We start from the raw sequence: 18,496 nt of genomic DNA, 5'->3' as shown, positions 1-18,496 counted from the left end.
TGGCCATATGTATCCTTGTAGAAGGATACCTACCATGGCCATATGTATCCTTGTAGAAGGATACCTACTGTGGCTACCCTGCACTCCAAGAAGGAGAAATTCTCCAGGTCACTTCAAGTGGATGCCCAGGTCTCCGCAAGATTCCCTAGTTAGTAGCTTTATCTGCCAGCAGGAGTCAGGCCCAGGCTGGGGCACCCTCCATGTTCTCTTGAGACCCTGCTCTGCTAGCTTTTGCTCCTGTTTCCTTGGTGAAGCCCTGACATTGGAGAGGGCTGCATGCTAGGGCCACGTGTGAGAATCAGGAGCAAAGGAACTGGCTTGTACCTCACTGAGCTGGGACTCTTGATGCTATAAAGACAAACCTCTGAGGGTACCACTTTAGGGACAGAAGTAGCCTTCCTTCCCGCTCCTTTGTTTGCTTTTTCCTTCTCATTCCCATCTTCCCTCCCCCCTCAAGTCTCTCTTTCCCCTATCTGTCTGTGTATCTATCAATTCATTAATTTATCATCTATCTATCATCTATCCTCTCTCCCTCTCTCTCATCTTTTTTTCCTTGGGGTCTCATGTAGCTCATGGTGGCCTAGAATTCACTATGTAGCTCCAGACTGGCCTAAAACTCAGGATCCTCCTGCCTTAGCCTCTCGAGTGCTAGTATTACAGTTGTGTACCAACACACTTTGTTCAAAGATGCATTTCTGACTCAGCTCTTTGATGCTCTTCTTGTGAGTAGAATGGATAGCTAAAAACCCCATGGTCATGGATGGTAGAGTGATCACAACCCCTTAGGAAGCTCAGAAGGTACTAGACTGACCATCAGTGGTCCATGTTGGGCATCCACTGTATGTCAGGCATTGTGTTGGCCCCTGAGTGTCAGGCCAGAGCATCAAAGCCTCCCCTCCTATGGGGACTTGTCATTAAGCCATTTTTGGAACAAGAGGGAGGTCACTGTTGTGACAGAAGCTGAGGAGGAAAGGAGGGGGCAAAGGTTAGGAGCTTCATTGGGGGTGATCTGGTGTGTGGGCTTCACTATGAAGGGGACCCACAGAACTGAAGCTGAAATGGAGTGAGGGGGATAGGAGGTGGAGAGTGGTCCTCCCTTCCACGGGAGGGATCTTGGGCACGAGGGCAGCAAAGGTACAGGAGCTATCAGGCAGTGTGTGAATCTGTCTTCTTGCTAAGGGATCAGGTTGCACAGGGTTAGAGGGAAGTCCTCCTGCAGCAGCATGCCAGACTCAGGTCACAGCATGAGAGAATGCAGTTTCAGAGGCAACATGACAGATGCCTGTAAAGGAAGGATGAGGATGTAGACTTGGAGAAAAGAGTCACTCTTTGCTTCCCGAGCCTTGCTCTTCCATCTGTAAAATGGGCCTAGCTTTGTGACAGGCTGGATAAGAGAACTGTTTGGGGGTCATGGCAGGGATGTAGCCAAGTGTAAGGGTGCCCTGCCTGGCCATGAGAGAGCCCATACAGCAGGGCAGGTTTGGGGTCTCTCACTCATGATGGCTAATGATGTTTCATTTTCATTCCTGATGTGCCATACAGTTGACACGCTATAAATGCTTGTGAACTCAGGACCTGCAGTAAGAAGCTGAGCCCTCAAAGAATTGGGAGGATCCTGCCCCTGCCTTTGCTGGCTGTGTGCCTGGGGAAATCATTTACCCTCTTTGGGCCTCCATTTCTTTATCTGGTTAGGGCATCTACCTCCAGTGCTTTTTTCACATATATTTAGATAAAATCCCAAATTTTAAATAAAAAAAATTAGTTTTTACTTAAGTGTGTGTATATGTCTGGAGGAAGAGGAGATGTACACACGTATGCAGGAGGTCAAAGGAGGGCATTAGATCTCCTGGAGCTAGAGTTACTGGTTGTCCACTGTGGGTGCTGGGAACCAAACACTGGTCCTCCTCAAACACAGTAAGTGCTCTTAAATACTGAGCCATCTCTCCAGCCCCCAATCCCAATTTCATTCAAGGTGAAATGAGACCCAGACTACACTTGCAGCCAGGTCTGGACATTACCACCTCCCTTCATGTCAGCAGGGATTCTGTATAAATTCTGTGTGTTTTCATCCCCAATCTGTGAGATCCACAGGGAAGATTTTCAGTCTTGCTTATTTATTCCTGTTATGTTTGCTTGGTGCATAGTAGATGTCCAATAAATTTGCATCATGTGACAGAGCTCCTCTTGTTTAATTTTATGTGCATATGTGTGTGTTTGAGCATATGTTTCTGTACCATGTGGGTGCAGGGGCCCATGGAGATCAGAAGAAGGGACAGTTGCCCAGTTGTAAGCAGCCGTGTTGGTGCTACGTGTTGGTGAACCTGGGTCCTCTGCAAGAGCAGCCAGTGCTTTTCATCATATATCCATCTCTCCAGTGTCCCTGGGGGTGTGCTCCACATGGGTATATGGGAACTCTAATTAATGGCCTGTGCAGGCCCTATGTGCCAAAGGCCTATGTGCAAGACATCCACTAAGCTGAGGTCTTGAGACACCACATTGCATATGGGATGCCAAGGGGAATTAAAAGTGTCTTGCTCTTATCCCTGCTGAGAAAGCGGCAGGACACAGGCTGGATACACTGGATCAAGACTCCATTATACCACAGGAATAGGGTTACATCGCCTCAAGTCTGGAGGGTTCCTCCTCGAGCCCTACCCACACACAGCTTCCATGATTCTTGAACTGTAGACTGGCTGGGCTTAGTGGAAACTTGTGTTCAAGCCACAAGCAGGGGCACCCGCAAGAAACCTGCCTCCTATCCGAAGGTGGGTGAACATTTCTCAGCCTTCTCTCCCGACAGCTGCCTGCAGTGGGAAGTTGGAACAGCATACTGAACGACGAGGGGTTATCTACAGTCCAGCCTGGCCCCTCAACTACCCACCAGGCACCAACTGCAGCTGGTACATTCAAGGGGACCGTGGTGACATGATCACCATCAGGTAAGGAGAGCATCTCTGGGACTGCACATGTATGTATGCCTAGCAGGTGCGGAGGGCACACATATGGGTGTGGACAGGTGTGTAGGTGTATGGACACAGTTAGGAACAGGCATCTGAGAGACCTGTATGGCCATGTGTGAGCTGTAAGCATGTGTGTGCATGTTAGGTATATGACTATTTAATTGAGCACTTCCTTGGTCGGGTGCTCTGAGCTGGGTTCTCTTCCTCTATTGATCTTTGGGGGCTGGTGGGGGAGTCTGGCTGCTTGAGGTAGCACAGGTTTCTATCTTCTACCCTTCAGGAGTGTCTTGAGGCTAGGGTGGCATGGGGCCCAGCTCAGGGTCTCTGCAAAGACCTCAGGTGGTCTGTTAGGAAGGAAACAGGCAGAGGGAAACGGGATGAGGTGCTAGAGGGTGTCACCGAAGGGTGAGAAACCCTGACGTAGGTTGTCTTGGGGACATTTGGCTAGGGGGTCGCTGTCAGTTCTGTTTGCCATACTTCTAAATGCTGCAATCCAGAAGCCCAACTCACCCTCCAGGTCTAATGAGTGTAGATCTGAAGGACAGGAATGGGATGGGCCCGCTCTGGTTGCTATTGCTTGTTTTGCTCAGCTCTGGCCCTAATGTTTCACCTGGGCAACTTGTGGTCACCAAGCTACAGCATCAAGTAACTTCAAGGGCAGAGCATCTCCTTCAGGGCACAGTCCTGGGAGTTTGTGCTGTCCAGTTGACTCTGGATGAGAGGGATCTGAGTCTTTGGTTACTGCCCTTTAAGGGAAACTGCCAGAGGGCTGCTGACCCTCTGCGCTCAGTTTAGAGTTAGGGATGCTATATGCATGCTAGTGGGGCAGGGAGCTCTTTAGGAGCTGGACTGATGGATGTTGCCCATGAATGCCATGACTCCTTGTGGGGTTGTCTTCAGCGCCTGGGTGGGGACAGAGCCAGGTGATTTGGGAGTTAAAAGGAGGGCTCTTAGGTGGGACAGAGCTCCAGCTTGACTGCTGTTGGCCAGTCCTGGCCATGAGGACACTGTCTGCCTACCCGCCCCTGTGATCCTCTCTGCCTACAGTTTCCGAAACTTTGATGTAGAGGAGTCTCACCAGTGTTCCCTTGACTGGCTCTTGCTGGGCCCAGCAGCTCCTCCTCGCCAGGAGGCCTTCCGCCTCTGTGGCTCAGCCATCCCACCGGCCTTCATCTCTGCCCGTGACCACGTCTGGATCTTCTTCCACTCAGACGCCTCCAGCTCCGGCCAGGCCCAGGGCTTCCGCCTCTCCTATATTCGAGGTGATGCCAGCAAGTTCCTCCACTAGCCCCAGTTTTCTGCAAGGGCTCCACTTTACCAACCCTGCTAATCCTAGGATAAGGTGGGGCTGATTCTGGTGATGCCTCCTTGACCCCATTTTGCTGGATGAATCTGCCCTCAGTCCAAGCTCAACTGAGATATTGAACCGAGCCTTTCACCCATGAGCCTCTGCCCCATAGGTGGCCCTGCCTCTGTACAGAGGCCCAGCTGGGATTAAACCCATTTGCCCGCTCCCAGCCTCAGACCCAGTGCTGGAAGGATGCTCACCCTGCCTCTCTCACTCTTTGTCTCCAGGGAAGCTGGGCCAGGCATCCTGCCAGACAGATGAGTTCCGCTGTGACAATGGTAAATGCCTGCCTGGTCCTTGGCAGTGCAACATGGTGGACGAGTGTGGAGACGGCTCAGATGAGGGTAACTGTTCAGCGCCTGCCTCGGAGCCACCAGGCAGCCTGTGCCCCGGGGGCACCTTTCCCTGTAGCGGAGCCCGCTCCACACGCTGCCTGCCGGTGGAACGGCGCTGCGACGGCACACAGGACTGCGGTGACGGCTCTGATGAGGCTGGCTGCCCCGACCTAGCATGTGGCCGGCGGCTTGGCAGCTTCTATGGTTCCTTCGCTTCCCCAGACCTGTTTGGCGCCGCCCGTGGGCCTTCGGACCTTCACTGCACTTGGCTGGTGGACACGCAGGACCCGAGGCGTGTGCTGCTGCAGCTGGAGCTACGGCTGGGTTATGATGACTATGTCCAGGTGTATGAAGGACTGGGAGAGCGTGGGGACCGTCTGCTGCAAACGCTTTCCTACCGCAGCAACCACCGGCCCGTGAGCCTGGAAGCTGCGCAGGGCCGCCTCACTGTGGCCTACCATGCTCGTGCGCGCAGTGCTGGTCACGGCTTCAATGCCACATACCAGGTGAAGGGCTACTGCCTCCCATGGGAGCAGCCTTGTGGGAGCAGCGAGGGAGATGACGACAGCACAGGGGAACAAGGCTGCTTCTCAGAGCCACAGCGCTGTGATGGCTGGTGGCATTGTGCAAGTGGCCGGGATGAGCAGGGATGCCCAGCATGCCCTCCAGACCAGTATCCCTGTGAGGGTGGTAGCGGCCTGTGCTATGCACCTGCCGATCGTTGCAACAACCAGAAAAGCTGCCCGGATGGCGCCGATGAGAAGAACTGCTTTTCCTGCCAGCCGGGCACCTTCCACTGTGGTACGAACCTGTGCATCTTTGAGACGTGGCGCTGTGACGGTCAGGAGGACTGCCAAGATGGCAGCGATGAGCATGGCTGCCTGGCTGCCGTGCCCCGCAAGGTCATCACCGCCGCCCTCATTGGCAGCCTAGTATGCGGACTGCTGCTTGTTATTGCCCTAGGCTGTGCCTTCAAACTCTACTCCCTGCGCACGCAGGAGTACAGGTGGGCACCCCGTGGTGGCCTGGAGCCCCAGTTCTTCCGTTTCCTTGGAGAAAAATCTCACTACATTCCAGGCAATGGGTTGGGTCATCCCGATACAGGCAGACTGTTTCTGTGTGTGCATGCAGGGATCTGGATGGAGGGGTGGGGTCCTCAGATCCTGCTTTTATGTTATCCTATCATGCTTCCCTTCTGCCCGTTGCTTTCAGGGCCTTTGAGACCCAAATGACACGCTTAGAGGCAGAGTTTGTGCGGCGCGAGGCCCCCCCATCCTACGGTCAGCTCATCGCACAGGGCCTCATCCCACCAGTTGAGGATTTTCCTGTCTACAGTGCATCCCAGGTGAGCCTCCATAAGTGTGAGTGGGGGTGGGGGGCATAAAGCCCAGGTTTCTTTCCTGCTGGACCTCAGAGAGCCCCCAAGACCAGGAGGCTTGGGGGCAAGCGAGAGCTAGGGTGTTTGAAGCTCTGGAAGGGAATACTGTCAAGGGGGGAAGCACAGATTAGTCCCTAGCCTGAAAGGGTAGTATGCTGAAGGTTCTTCAGTCTGGAAAGGGATATGCTGAAGGTTGTTCAGTCATGGGTGAATGGCCTGGTCCCTACCTTAGCTGCTCCCCCACCCTCAGGCTTCAGTGCTACAGAACCTTCGCACGGCCATGCGACGACAGATGCGTCGGCATGCCTCCCGCAGGGGGCCATCTCGTCGCAGACTGGGCCGCCTCTGGAACAGGCTCTTCCACCGGCCGCGGGCACCTCGAGGCCAGATCCCACTGCTGACCGCCACACGTACCTCACAGACCGTGCTGGGTGATGGGCTCCTCCAGGCAGCACCAGGGCCTGTCCCAGAGCCTCCAGCGCCCAATACAGACACAGGCAGCCCCAGGGAGGCTGGAGATGGGCCTCCTAGTAGCTCTGGCCATGCACCAGAAGTGGGGCCTTCAGTGCCACCCCCACCCTTGAACCTGCGAGACCCAGAGTACAGGCCAGAGGACAAGGAGAGAAAGGCCTGTGTGGGCCCTCTGGAAGACAGCCCAGCTCCTGTGGACACACCTCCAGAGCCCTGCTTGGCACAAGACCCCCAGACTCCCACTGCCAGTGGCACTCAAGAGCCCCACTCAGCAGAGCCACTGGGGGTCTGCAGGAGCCCTCCACCAACCTGCTCCCCAATATTGGAGGCTAGTGATGATGAGGCCCTGCTGGTCTGCTGACCTGTTGGACACTGGTGACTGCCACAGCCCCGCTTTGGAACCAGGGAATACACAGTCATTTCTACCCGGCCTCTGCATTCTTTCTTACAGAGACCCACCTAGCAGCCCCAGTGAAGGGCCTGGGTGCTCCGTCAGTGGGCTACCTCTGCAATCCTACTGCTCTGAAGAGCTGCTTTGCAGGGGCTTCGGGGGTTGGCCTGGGAAAGAGGGAGGGGCGACAAGACCACCTTTGAGAGCAAGCATGAGCATAGTTCCTTGGAGTCTCACAGCAAATTGCTCTCTACCATACTGATCTGGGGATTCATTTCCAGAAAAGCAGGAGAGCCAAAACCAGGTTTTCTGGAATGTCTTCTGTGGCTTCTCAGTTCATTCATCCTGCGGCACCAGCTGCCCATCCCCAGACTGTGCCAGGAGCTGTAGTTGAGGCCTGAAAAGGCCATGGGGAGGGGTTGGACCTCATTCATGGTGAGTGCTACATCCACCCTTCCTTACAGAACCCCCCAAGGAAGATGGGCTAGCAGCTTCTGCCCCAGCCTCATGCCTATGATGGCAGCATGGGCCTGGCTAGGCTGAGTCAGTTCCTTAGCATTATGATAAGGCTATAAGTAAGAGATAGAATGACAACAAGAGAGGTCATTTTATGCCTTCTCAGGAGACAGAAGCTAAGGTACTGGCTAACAGTGAAAACAACCATCCTGTCCTGCCTCCGAGACTCAGTTTCCCCACCTGAAGCCAGGGCTGTGCTCTCAGAAGTAGTAGCATTCAGTAAGGTGATTTATGGGAAGGACAGTAGTCCCAGCTGGGGATTTCTGGGTTCTCCTGGGTCGCTGAGTCGTAGACGGAGTCTCACTGTCTCCTGTGGGCCCCATGGAGGCAGCCTCCTGTTCAACCAGCAAACCCCACTAGGGCTAAAAGCCTCCTCCGTAGCACCTTCCCAGCTAGCAGCCCACATACCGCGCTGAGGCATGCCTCCACAGACTCCCCTTGCACACAGCAACAACCAGCCCTGTTTATTTACAGGCATTTCTGGAGAAGCTAGCAGGGCATTGCTAAGGCAGGACGCCAGACCCCAGTGGCCAGTCCCTTACAATAGGCCTCTAAGGGTCGGATCTCTTTTTTTGCAGAAAAAAAATTTTTTTGAAAACAAAACAAAACACAAACCCCTTCTCAATAAACAACATGTAAACAGAATCAGCTGTTCCAGTCTCTATAAGGTCTCATTGTGCCTTCAAGGGCTTGTCCGTGATGGGCAATGGGGAGGGCTGGCCCATGGGGCCATTTTCCTCCTCCTCCAGGGAGCCCTGGGGGTAAACCACGAAACACAGCTCCTGGCCCCAGCGTGTCATGGACTCTAAGAACAGACAAACAAGACAGACAGATAGACCATGGCGCGGGTGGGGGGAGGTGATCCTTTAAGACAGGAATGACCCTAACTCCGGACACCTCCCTTGGGCAGGGAGTTGCTTCCTTTGCAGATGGATCCCAGCCACATCTGTATGTAGCAGGAAGCCTTGAGGGACGTCAGGCTGGTAGAAGGACCCCACTCTGGGGTGGGATCCTAAGAGATACCCACCTCTGCCTACAAGAGGCATGGTGGCAAGACCCTTCTCACCTGTGAATCTGTGTACACACTTTGGTTTGCTTCTCCAGAACACTCCCAGGAAGAAGATGGGGACCCCAGTGAGGATAATGATGATGCCAACCCCACAGACCATGGGCTCCGAGACGAAGCTGAAGACCAGTAGGAATGCCCAGAACACCAAGTACACAACAGGAATGAGGAGGTTCACCTATCGGAGAAAGGATGAACAGGAGCACCAGGGAGCAGCACCCTAGTTCTTTTGCCACCCAGGGGATCAGAGGCACTGCCTCCATCTCTTGGGAATGGGGCCCCTGTGCTGGCCCCTCTGGTAGCTATGCAGTGTACTGGAGAGCAATTCCTGGGTTGACCAGTTGGCCAAACTGCTGAGGCTGTCTATTTGAGCAGTACTGAGCTGTCTGTAACAGTTATACACAGAAAGCTGTTTATATTTGGCTGCCGCTCAACTATTTTTCCATGCTTCGAATTTCAGGCAATCTTCAGGATTCATATACAGATGGGAGGCTATCTGTCACCCTTTCATGTGGGATCATGAGAATACCAGGCTTTGTGACTGGCAGCCAATATGACCTTAATCTCATTGTCCCTGTCTGTGGACTGGGGATACTAAAAGCACTTGCTTCCTGGGGTGAGAGGAGAGAATATGTGGGTGGGTAGAAAGCCCTACACTCTGCAAATGCTGTAGTCCATTGTCATCATCACCTATACCTGCTTCTAGTGCTCAACTTGGATGAAGATGGCCCTGTTATTTCCAGCCTCACCTTAATGGGCCTGTGGAGTGCCGGCCGTCTCCAGCGCAGCACAAGCAGGCCCAGGATAGTGACTCCGTAGCAGAGGTAGTTGATGAAGGACACATAGTTGATGAGTGTGTATGTGTCACCCACGAGCATGATGACCGCTGTGGCCCCGCACTGGGAGAGGACCAAGGGCTGACAGCTGGCCTCCCACCTGCTTCTGGCCATCCCTGTAGGCTTCTCTGGGCCTTCCCACTCAGGTCAGGAGGTCAGGTGAGTCCCAGCCCATCCCAACCCTCCATAGCTCATTTACTATAGGCAGGAATAAGTTTTGGCCATTATCCCACAAGCCCCCATTGCTAGGTGTCCCTGGCTACATGCACTAGCTGGTTGAGTTTCCCAACTTACACAGACAAGGAGGGCAGGAATTGGGGTGCAGCGTCTGACATGAATCATGGCCAGAAAGCTGGGTAAGTGTCCCTCTCGGGCTCCAGAGAAGCATAGCCTAGGCACAGGGAAGGAGATGGATAAGGGCCAGAGCCTGGCCTTGAGGCTTCTCTGCTGCTTGCTAGAACCCAGCTGTCACATTGACCTCTGCCCTCCAGGCCCTACCAGCTCTCCTCATGTGTTCTGCCTCCTGGCTTTCTTTACTTCAAGACTGAGATCAGACATTTGTTACTGGAGAGTCTCAGCTTTCCCTTCCTAAGGTCCCTATCGTGGTGTGCACACAGCAAAGACATCTGCCTCATCTCACCTATACCATCCTCTCCCCCTTTCCTCAGACCAGTCACCTGGATGAGGTGAACAGGTAGCCATTGATCCCTCCAAAAGTAGAGAGTGCCACAGAGGCAGGCATGACCCACGAAAAGTAGCCCAGCAGCTTCTCGCCGAAGGTCTGCATGGGCACAGAAAAGAGGCCAAGTGTGAGGCTGGGGAAAGGGAAGGGCTGCAGAGGGAGCTGAGGTCCCCACTCACCACGGCCACTGCATTGGAGGACAGCAACTCCTGGGGAGACATGGCAGTGAAGTAGGCGACATTGGTGAATGTGTACACAAAGGTGACCAGCGGGATGGAAATGAAAATGGCTCGAGGTAGGTTCCTGAGGACAGAGACTGGAGTGTCAGTGTCAATTCCTGGTACAAAGATAGAGTTGTATATAGTGAGGGGAACTTGGAGTCTTGATCTGCATCTGCCCAGGGGATGGCAGGGACATACTGCTGTCTGCCTTTCCCCCAAACCCCTGTCTGAGCACCAGGTGACAGAAAGAGGGACAGATGAGAGCCGAGGCCACCGGGATGAGGACACATCATCTCCTGAGGGCAGGATCTAATTAATGTCTGGATAGAGACAAAAAAACGTGTGCAGCCAGAGTCAGCCTAGAAAATCTCCCAGATGCCTTCAGAGCTCAGCCCTCAGGTCTGAGGTCTCCCTAGAGATTCTCCACCTGCCCCTGCCCCTGCAGCAGCTATTGTCCCTGTCAAGGTCCCTGGCTGAGCATCAGATGGAACATCACCGGGCTCTAGCCTTCAGAACCACATTGTGTGCATATGGATAGTTTGGGGCCAGATGTAAATCGCTAAACACAGCAGGGAAATGATATTCAAGTCTTTCTGAGGCCTCATGAGAGGCCCAGTTGCAGCTGCAGACAGGGAAGAGTACAGCTTCAAAAGGGCTCTTTTGAGGGCTGTTGTCATGACAGCAATCGTGGTCAGTGGATGACCAGTCTGAGCTGCACAGAAGATCTGTGACGACAACTGCTTTGAGCGGGTGCTTCACTTACTTGCGAGGGTCAACCAGCTCTTCGGTGACATAGTTGAGGAAGTTCCAGCCACTGAAGGCAAAAGAACCTTGGAGGAAAGCCAGGGCTAGGTGACCCACAGATGGTGTCATCCAGAAGGCGAAGGCATTGGTGGGTCTCAGCTCTTCAAAGTGTCCTGGGAAGTCCAGACGTCAGGGGTTAGCACAGTCTCCCGAGTCTCTCCAGTGATTCCCACCCAGTTCTACCTTGGAAGATCTGGACAAAGCCAACGGTGATGATGAGAGACAGTGCCAGCAGCTTCCCGCCAGTGAAGATAACCTGGATGCGCGTGGCCCAGCGCACACTGGAGCTGTTCACCCACGTCAGGAGCACTGGAGAAGGAAGGGGTATGGATGCCTGAGGCTGAGCCACTCGTGGTAGCCCATAGCCAGATCTAGGCTAGAGGAACAGCCCCTGCAGCAGCCCTGGGTCTCAAGGTTGATGTTACAGGTGATAGCAGCTAGGAGCTCCCTCTCCACTTTCCTCCCAGCAGAGTGGGCCGAGAATATCATGGGGTGGGGTATCCAGCTGCTGTGGGGACAGAGGATCAGGGACACTCACTCAGGCAGGCCATGGAGAGTACTCGTGAGGCTGTGGCTGGGGGGATACAGTTGGGAAAGACAGGCTGAAGCACATAGTTGGAGAAGGTCATGGAGATGACAGCCAGGCTGGTGGGATACATGATGAGGACAGCACTCCAGAGCAGTAGGAATCTGTGAGCAATCAAGGGCCAGCATGGTACAGGCACACCCCTTGCCTGCTCCAGATGTGAGCATCTGGGATAGATGGGGACCAGCTTCCAAGAGCTGGTGAGCTGCCAGAGGCTGGGGAGGCGGCTATCGGAACAACTGGAAACTGATACCAGGCTGTTCCCTGAGCCCAGCCTTCAAGCCATAGCATTATCTAAGGCTCTCGGGGTACTTTGTGGTTTAAGATGATTGGTTCTGAGCAATGTTTCTGCCTTGATTTTCAAAGAAGAGTGATTTTATGCCCCTTATACCAGTATCCTTTAGGTATATGTTCAAAGACTGCTTTTGTTCAGATAGGGGATCCTGCCTGCACCCTCGGGGATAATGTTAGCTCTTAGCTCTTAAGGTGAGGAGTCCCTTGGGACATGCCTCTTGATCTTCACCTTAGATCTGTGGCCATGTCTCCTACTCTACCCCACTTCTGCATGACCCAATCCCTTGGCTTCTCAGGCTTTATAGATCAACAACAGTCCATCCCCTTTGCTCACCTTGCATCTTCTGGCTGCCCTCGAAGTGGAATCCAGGGCTCTTTCTCACCTTCTCTGAGTATTATCTCCAGGTCCACAGTATCAAAAACTGACTGAGTACCTCCCTCCACATGCCACAGACCCCCATACTAATATAGATCTTACCCTGAAGAATCCCCTTCTCTATTACTGAGATCATCATTTATAGAGCCTTTAAAATGTGACAGTGGGCATCACCCCACTGCATCCACTTGACACTCATGACACATCGGCTACCATGTCCTCCTGGGCTAAATGTTAAATGACTGGGTTAGGTCATTGAACTTATCTGGACAGCTACAGCAACTTCAATCCTCCCATCTTGCCGACACTTCTGTGAACCTGACCTCACCTCTACCCATAGCAGAAAGACTTCCTGGCTGAGACCACCACATCCTCTGAGTAAGCATACACTCAGAGCCTAGAAAAGATGCTCTTTTTTGCTGAAGGGGCATATCTTTCTTGCAAGGCTGTATAAATGGCATTTCCCGATGTGGTATGTGTCCCGTTCTGCTGCATGGGCAAAAGCTTATGACTTAAAGCCAACCCCTTAAAGCAAGGGTCATTTAGCTTGAATACCATTTGAGGGATTGTTCTGCTCTGTGAGAAACTTTACACTGGGCACAGTGTGTGTGTGTGTATATGTGTGTGTGTGTGTGTGTGTGTGTGTGTTCCCCAGCTCAAAGCAGGTGAATTACATGGGAGGACACCATGCCCCTCCTGACTCCTCTTTACTAAAATAAAGGCTCTCCTTACCTGATTACTAATATCTAGTGGCTTCCAAGAGTAAGAGTGTCCCTCCCTCCATAAATGTCCCAAGGGGTCCCATTTAAAAGGTGACATAGAACTAGGTGCACTGTTGTGGTCAAACCTGTGGTCCCAGTTAGGAGGTACATGAAAGGAGGATTGTGAATTTAAGACCAGCTTGGGTTACATGGTAAGATGGTCCCAGAATACCCAGCCAAGTAAGAGAAAATAATAAGATAAACTAAAACAAAAGGAACCTCAGAGAGAGCAAGGGTCTAACTCAGAGGTTATCAACTTGTGGGTCACGACCCCTTTAGGGGTCAAATGACCCTTTCACAGGGCTCATGTATTGGATATTTACATATTTACATATTATGATTCATAACATAGCATATCGTAGCAAATTTACAGTTATCAAGTAGCAATGAAATAATTTATGGTTGGGGGGTCATCATAACATGAGGAATTGTATCAAAGGGTCACAGCATTAGGAAGATTGAAAAGCACTGGTCTAACTGATACCAGAGAAATGGAGCACCCTAGCTGTGGAAGCTGCCCGATACCCCCAACCACTTTGCCATTGACCCCCACTCCATAGCAGAGAGAACATCTCTGGCCCTGCCAGAGCATCACACTCACCCAGCCAGGCCCCCGAAGATCTCAGTGACATAGGCGTAGTCCCCACCAGACTTGGGAATAGCGACGCCCAGCTCTGCATAGCAGAGAGAGCCCAGAGCTGTCACGCCCCCACCCAGGACCCAGACGAAGAGGGCCAAACCCACGGAGCCCGAGTGTTCCAGGACACCCTTGGGTGAGATGAAGATGCCTGAGCCAATGATGTTCCCTGTGGAGAGAGACGGGGCGTGTGAGACTGGAGCACCTTCAGTAGCTCAGGCTTCCTGAGGTAGGAGGAGGATACTTCAATGAAGGATCGAGGCTGGCTACTCCCTGGAGGAGGGCAGACGGGTGATCTGGAAGCATGGGATGGCTGTCACTGAGCTTCTCAGATCTGGGCAGGCCCTTTCTCGGGTCACCACGGGCTTTTCTTTATCTCTGGCATGGGGAATGTGCTTGCCCAGCTAACCAGGCCCATTGCCAGAATTGGTTCCTGAATTCCTTTATTCCCTTGGCTCCCACTCCAGGTAGTGGTGAGGTGCCACAGTTATCTGAACAAGAGTAGGCACTGTTGTATAATCCACATAGCCTGGGCTCAGGTCCTCCACTCAGGCATCTGTTCCCCTCCCACCTCCTGGCCAGAGCTGGCCTTCCACAGCAAGACCTTGACCTGTCTTTCATCTGCCTGCCCTTCTCCTATTGGCCAAATTCATGGAGCATCTTGAAGAGTAGCAACCAAGGTCTGCCCCAAGTACAGGCCCGTTCTTACTTGATTCCTTCATACTCTGTTTCCTCTTTTCTCACCAGGCCATGAACACAGACACCCCCACCCCCACCCCCAAGGCTTTGCGTCCTGGTGTTGTTAATGTGTTTAGGTAAGGGCCAATGGGCTGAAGGAGAGACATGGGTCCTAGCAGCTATCAGCAGCCATCATGGTGTGGTTGGAACAGGCCATAACAGAGATTCCTGTCCCACCTGGTGTTCTGACACAGGCTGCTGAGCCTTTGCTGCTTTTTATGAAATGCAAAACCCTACCTAGGGCATAGAACCCTTAGGCTTGCCCACTCTCCTTTTCAGGCTAGTCTGTAAAATGGCCTACCGTGAAGGCTCAGAGAGGTGCAGGCATTGAGTCTTCATCCGGCTCATAGCTTGGCATCTTTACCAGGAGCCCTCACCAGCAGGTACTGAGGGCAATGCCCTTGCTGAGCTCTGTGTCCTGCACCAGAGGCCAATAGGTGCACAGGTGCTGAATCCTACAAGACCCAGCAACGGCCCCACCCTGCTCTGTCTGATGCGAAGTCCTAGGTTAAGCGGATGCTGAGAATCTCATTCATTCCAGGGTCTGCTCTGCAGAAGTAGTGGACCAGACCCCTTCCCAGACACCTGGAGCCCATAGTTGTTTGCTCTACAGAAGAGTGGACGATGCCTTTGCTTGGACACCAGGTAGCCCTTCCAGAACTCTGGCAGTTTCCCCTTGCGTGAAGCCTCAGGAGCCTGCCATTCTCCACTCCTCCACAGACACTCACACAAGGGATGAACAGAACCTTCTGTTTCCACCTCACAAGTGAGGTACATCAGGGTGATGGGTCGTCATCTATTAGTTTACTTGGCACCTGAAGTCAGCACCTGTGCAGGACACAGAGTGGAGGAAGGGCAGGTGCCCTCGGTACTTATTAGTGAGGGTTCCTGGTAAAAATACCATGCTATGAGCCAGATGAAGGCCCAATGCCTGCATCTCTCTGAGCCTTTATAGTAGGCTTCTTTACAGATCAGTCTGGAAAGGGGAGTGGGCAAGCCCAAAGGCACCAAACCCATTTCACATTTTGTAATTGACAGTTGAGGGTCAGTAGTCTGTGTTCAAACCCCAGGACGTGTACTAGAGTCTGTCCTAACCCCAGGGTGTGCACACAGGAAAGCATTCCAGAGTCACTGACTATACGAATGAAAGAGCCAGCACTGGTGGGGCCAGCAGCTCAGCCTCCACCTAGTAGGGCAGTGTGTGCCTGTGCATGTGAGTGTAAGTGTGAGTGTGTGTATATGTGAGTATGTGTGTGCACTCCTGCACATAAATGTGAATATGAGTGTGTGCGTGTATGCAAGTGTGTGTGCATGTGCACATGAGTGTGTGTGTGTGAGTATGTGTGCACACTTATGCATGTGAGTGGGAATGTGAGTGTTTATGTGCATGTGAGCGTGCATGTATGTTTGTGAGAGTGTGTGTGTGTGTGTGTGTATGTGTGTGCGTGTATACACTCTGCTTACTTCACCTATTAGGTCCATAGGCAGGTCTGGCAGAGGACACAGCTATGGTTGCCAATCTGCATTCACTCTAGGTCTGCCATCCTTCACCCCCACCCCCGGCCGACACAGATTTCCAGTCTGGACAGCCGAGACGCCCTACTTGGTGTTCTGGTCACATCCCGGGAGCCCTAAATGCATCCAGATAAGGATGGAATAATCCCTGTGTCCCAGTACTTAGAAGTAAGCTGCGTCCCTGGTCTGCTTTCTGGGAGTGGAGCTGGGGTTGGGGAAGTCGAAGAGGACCTGCCTTCCATATCTCAGATGAGGGGCCCAAGGCCTGGGTGGGCTGTTGGTTTTGTAAAGGGCCTTTGAGTTTGCTCTGTCCGGCAGCCGTTCTCAGGACCTGGCGGAACAGGATTTGCCAAAAGCCAGTGAAGTTTGAAGCCAGCGGGGGCTGGGTGGCCTTGGAAGGAGCTGGGTATACTGGAGCTGGGGGCATCCAAAGCTCCGAAGCACCCCATCCTTCCTGTGAGGTACCCCCTCCTGTGAGGCACCCCCTCCTGTGAAGACCCCATTGCTCTACACACTCAGCCTGGTGAAACCTCATGAAGCAACCCTTGACAAAGCCCTGGCTCACAGAGGGTCTTCAGGGTCAGGGATGGATCACTAGCTCTGAGCCAAGCGTCTGAGACTCCAGTACTGGGCTGGGGGTGTGTAGAGGTGCACAATTATTCTAGACACGTGGCTTTAGGCTACCACCCAGAACTTCTCTTGTGGGGCTCAAAGGACCACGTGTGCTAGCCAGTGTCTCTGAGGTCCTATGGGGAATTGGGGTACTCTGCCAGGACAACCTGTAGTGCCTGCTTCGGGTTCATGCTTGAAAGTGGCAGAGAGACCATCAGGCTGTGCTAGATGCCCTGGGCACCATGTGGGTGGGATGGAGGCAGGGAGCCATGAGGGTGGTGGGCTTGGGTAAGCATCAGACAGTGACAAGGAGGTGAGAGGATGCCAAGGAGAGTGGTTCTAAGTGCTTGATGTGGAAAGGGTCCATAGAGCTGATTTTCTAGAACATTCCAACTACTAGTGATGGCCTAAGGACTCTGTTCTTGGGTCCCATGTTCAAGCCCAGTAGATCTGTATTTTGGAAAGGACCTTCAGTGAACCAACCAACCCTTGAGAAATCCTGCACTGGAGAAGGAAGAGGAGGAAAAAGAGAATATGAAGAGAGGAGGAGGAAAAGGAGGAGGAGGAGGAAAAAGAAGAAAGAAGAAGAGAAGGAGGATGAGAGGAGGAAAAGGAGGAGGAAAGAGGAGCCCAAGACCCAGCGGGACCAAGGTATGAAGATGTGGGATGGAGATATTAAGAAGTGCTTAGGTGAGCATCTGACTGAGAGCCAGAAAGAGGTGTGTCCTGAGGCCTCTCCATTCCTGTCCATTCAATGGGATAACTGCCCTCTGGTTCCCATTGGTCCTCCCAGGCAGACAGGTAGGCCTTTCAAGACCCCCCCCTTCCTTGTGCTTTCTCTGGGAGGTTTTATCACATTAAGATGTTTGGCCTGATGAGGCTTACTGGCCTCCAGGAGGAATGAAGAAAGGGCCATTGTTCCCTGTGGTGGCTGCTGCGGTGCTTGCTGACCTATTTCTGGGAGGCAGTGGCAGACCATGGAGGTCACAGGGGTAGACTGCAGAGGTCAGATCTTCAGAATGAGCTACTTGCTTGCCCATGGTGTGTGAGAATGTGTGCATGGGTGTGTGGGTGCGTGCCTGTGTGCGTGTGTACATGCAGTTTGCCTGGGGAGTGACAGGGAGGGTTGGCAGCATCCCTAACACATGTAGGGGTAGACCTCTAGCAAGTTTTCTCTTCGGGGCTCCGTTCCTCCATCTGCTAGTGGGGCCACAGGGTTAGAGGGCAGCAGGGAGCTGGTCTGATATGACTTTGCCAGAGAGCAAGCACGTTATTTAGGATATTGTGCCTGATCAGGATCCCTGTCCCTGAAAGTAGCCCAAATCACTGGTCTTTCTGAAGCAGCCCCACCACCAGGTAGCTCTCCAGATCACCCATCTTGGCCCCAAGAATCTGATTTCTATTTCAACAGCATAGGCTGGGAGGGTGAATATAAAGTGATTCCTAAATAATACCTAGACATTGGCATGCTTTGCCCATGCCCGACAGTTGCCAAGGAAAGTATTTATCAATCTCACTGTTATATTAAAGCCAGGAGACCACTGTGCCCCACACAGCTTTTCTTCTGGAGACCCAACACCCTGGTGTGAGCACTGAGATGTGGGTGAAGCCTGCCCCACCATTCCAGGCCTTTCTCGGAAGCGTGCGTCAAGCTCTTCCCTGTCGTGACAGTGGCCCCACTGAGGTCTTGGTAGAATACCAAGGAGGTGAGTGGGGACATCCAGGACGTGTCCTGAGTTGCTAATAAGCCAGTGTGTACCTCTACCCTAACCTACTTTTCTCTGGAGAGAGGTTAAGCAGAGATGTGGAGACCTCTCCATCTGGCCTGCCCAGTCAAGTCCCGCCGAGGCCAGTGAGCCTGCCAGGGTCCAGTCTCCAGGCCCAGTCTTGTCATGGTCACCAACAAACTCTACAGTACTCAGTCTGACTCTTAGGCCCCAGTCCGTACCTTCCTCAATTAAGTAGTGTT

The 18,496-nt window shown here is 52.9% G+C and overlaps 2 protein-coding genes across 7 annotated transcripts in view; one reads left to right on the top strand and one right to left on the bottom strand.

The window, feature by feature from the left end:
- Positions 1 to 12,726, top strand: part of Lrp3 (LDL receptor related protein 3) — an 18,683-nt gene extending 5,957 nt beyond the window's left edge. For 3 of the 4 annotated variants that reach the window (XM_031386190.1, XM_031386189.1, XM_031386191.1), the window contains 5 exons: positions 2,801 to 2,939; positions 4,008 to 4,222; positions 4,536 to 5,649; positions 5,856 to 5,988; positions 6,272 to 8,044. In XM_031386190.1, the coding sequence (XP_031242050.1) occupies positions 2,801 to 2,939; positions 4,008 to 4,222; positions 4,536 to 5,649; positions 5,856 to 5,988; positions 6,272 to 6,853 (2,183 nt within the window). In that variant the 3' untranslated portion in view covers positions 6,854 to 8,044. Of the gene's footprint in view, positions 1 to 2,800; positions 2,940 to 4,007; positions 4,223 to 4,535; positions 5,650 to 5,855; positions 5,989 to 6,271; positions 8,045 to 8,503 lie in introns of those variants that run through there. The other variant, XR_004122974.1, reaches the window with a different exon arrangement.
- The window catches only part of Slc7a10 (solute carrier family 7 member 10), a 15,392-nt gene continuing 4,737 nt past the window's right edge, over positions 7,842 to 18,496 (bottom strand). Inside the window, exons 2-11 of one of the 3 annotated variants that reach the window (XM_031386192.1) lie at positions 13,627 to 13,831; positions 11,547 to 11,698; positions 11,192 to 11,317; positions 10,968 to 11,121; positions 10,163 to 10,286; positions 9,979 to 10,082; positions 9,596 to 9,692; positions 9,215 to 9,364; positions 8,466 to 8,643; positions 7,842 to 8,204 (exon numbers count right to left, since the gene is read on the bottom strand). In XM_031386192.1, coding sequence (XP_031242052.1) covers positions 8,071 to 8,204; positions 8,466 to 8,643; positions 9,215 to 9,364; positions 9,596 to 9,692; positions 9,979 to 10,082; positions 10,163 to 10,286; positions 10,968 to 11,121; positions 11,192 to 11,317; positions 11,547 to 11,698; positions 13,627 to 13,831 — 1,424 coding nt within the window. In that variant the 3' untranslated portion in view covers positions 7,842 to 8,070. The remainder of the gene's footprint in view (positions 8,205 to 8,465; positions 8,644 to 9,214; positions 9,365 to 9,595; positions 9,693 to 9,978; positions 10,083 to 10,162; positions 10,287 to 10,967; positions 11,122 to 11,191; positions 11,318 to 11,546; positions 11,699 to 13,626; positions 13,832 to 18,496) is intronic. The other 2 variants (XM_031386193.1, XM_031386194.1) reach the window with 2 other exon arrangements.

The sequence above is a fragment of the Mastomys coucha genome, unplaced genomic scaffold, assembly GCF_008632895.1.
Source record: "Mastomys coucha isolate ucsf_1 unplaced genomic scaffold, UCSF_Mcou_1 pScaffold21, whole genome shotgun sequence".
NCBI classification, from domain to species: Eukaryota; Metazoa; Chordata; class Mammalia; order Rodentia; family Muridae; genus Mastomys; species Mastomys coucha.
Note: the sequence above shows the minus strand (reverse complement) of the source record. Positions and strands in the feature narration are given on the sequence as shown.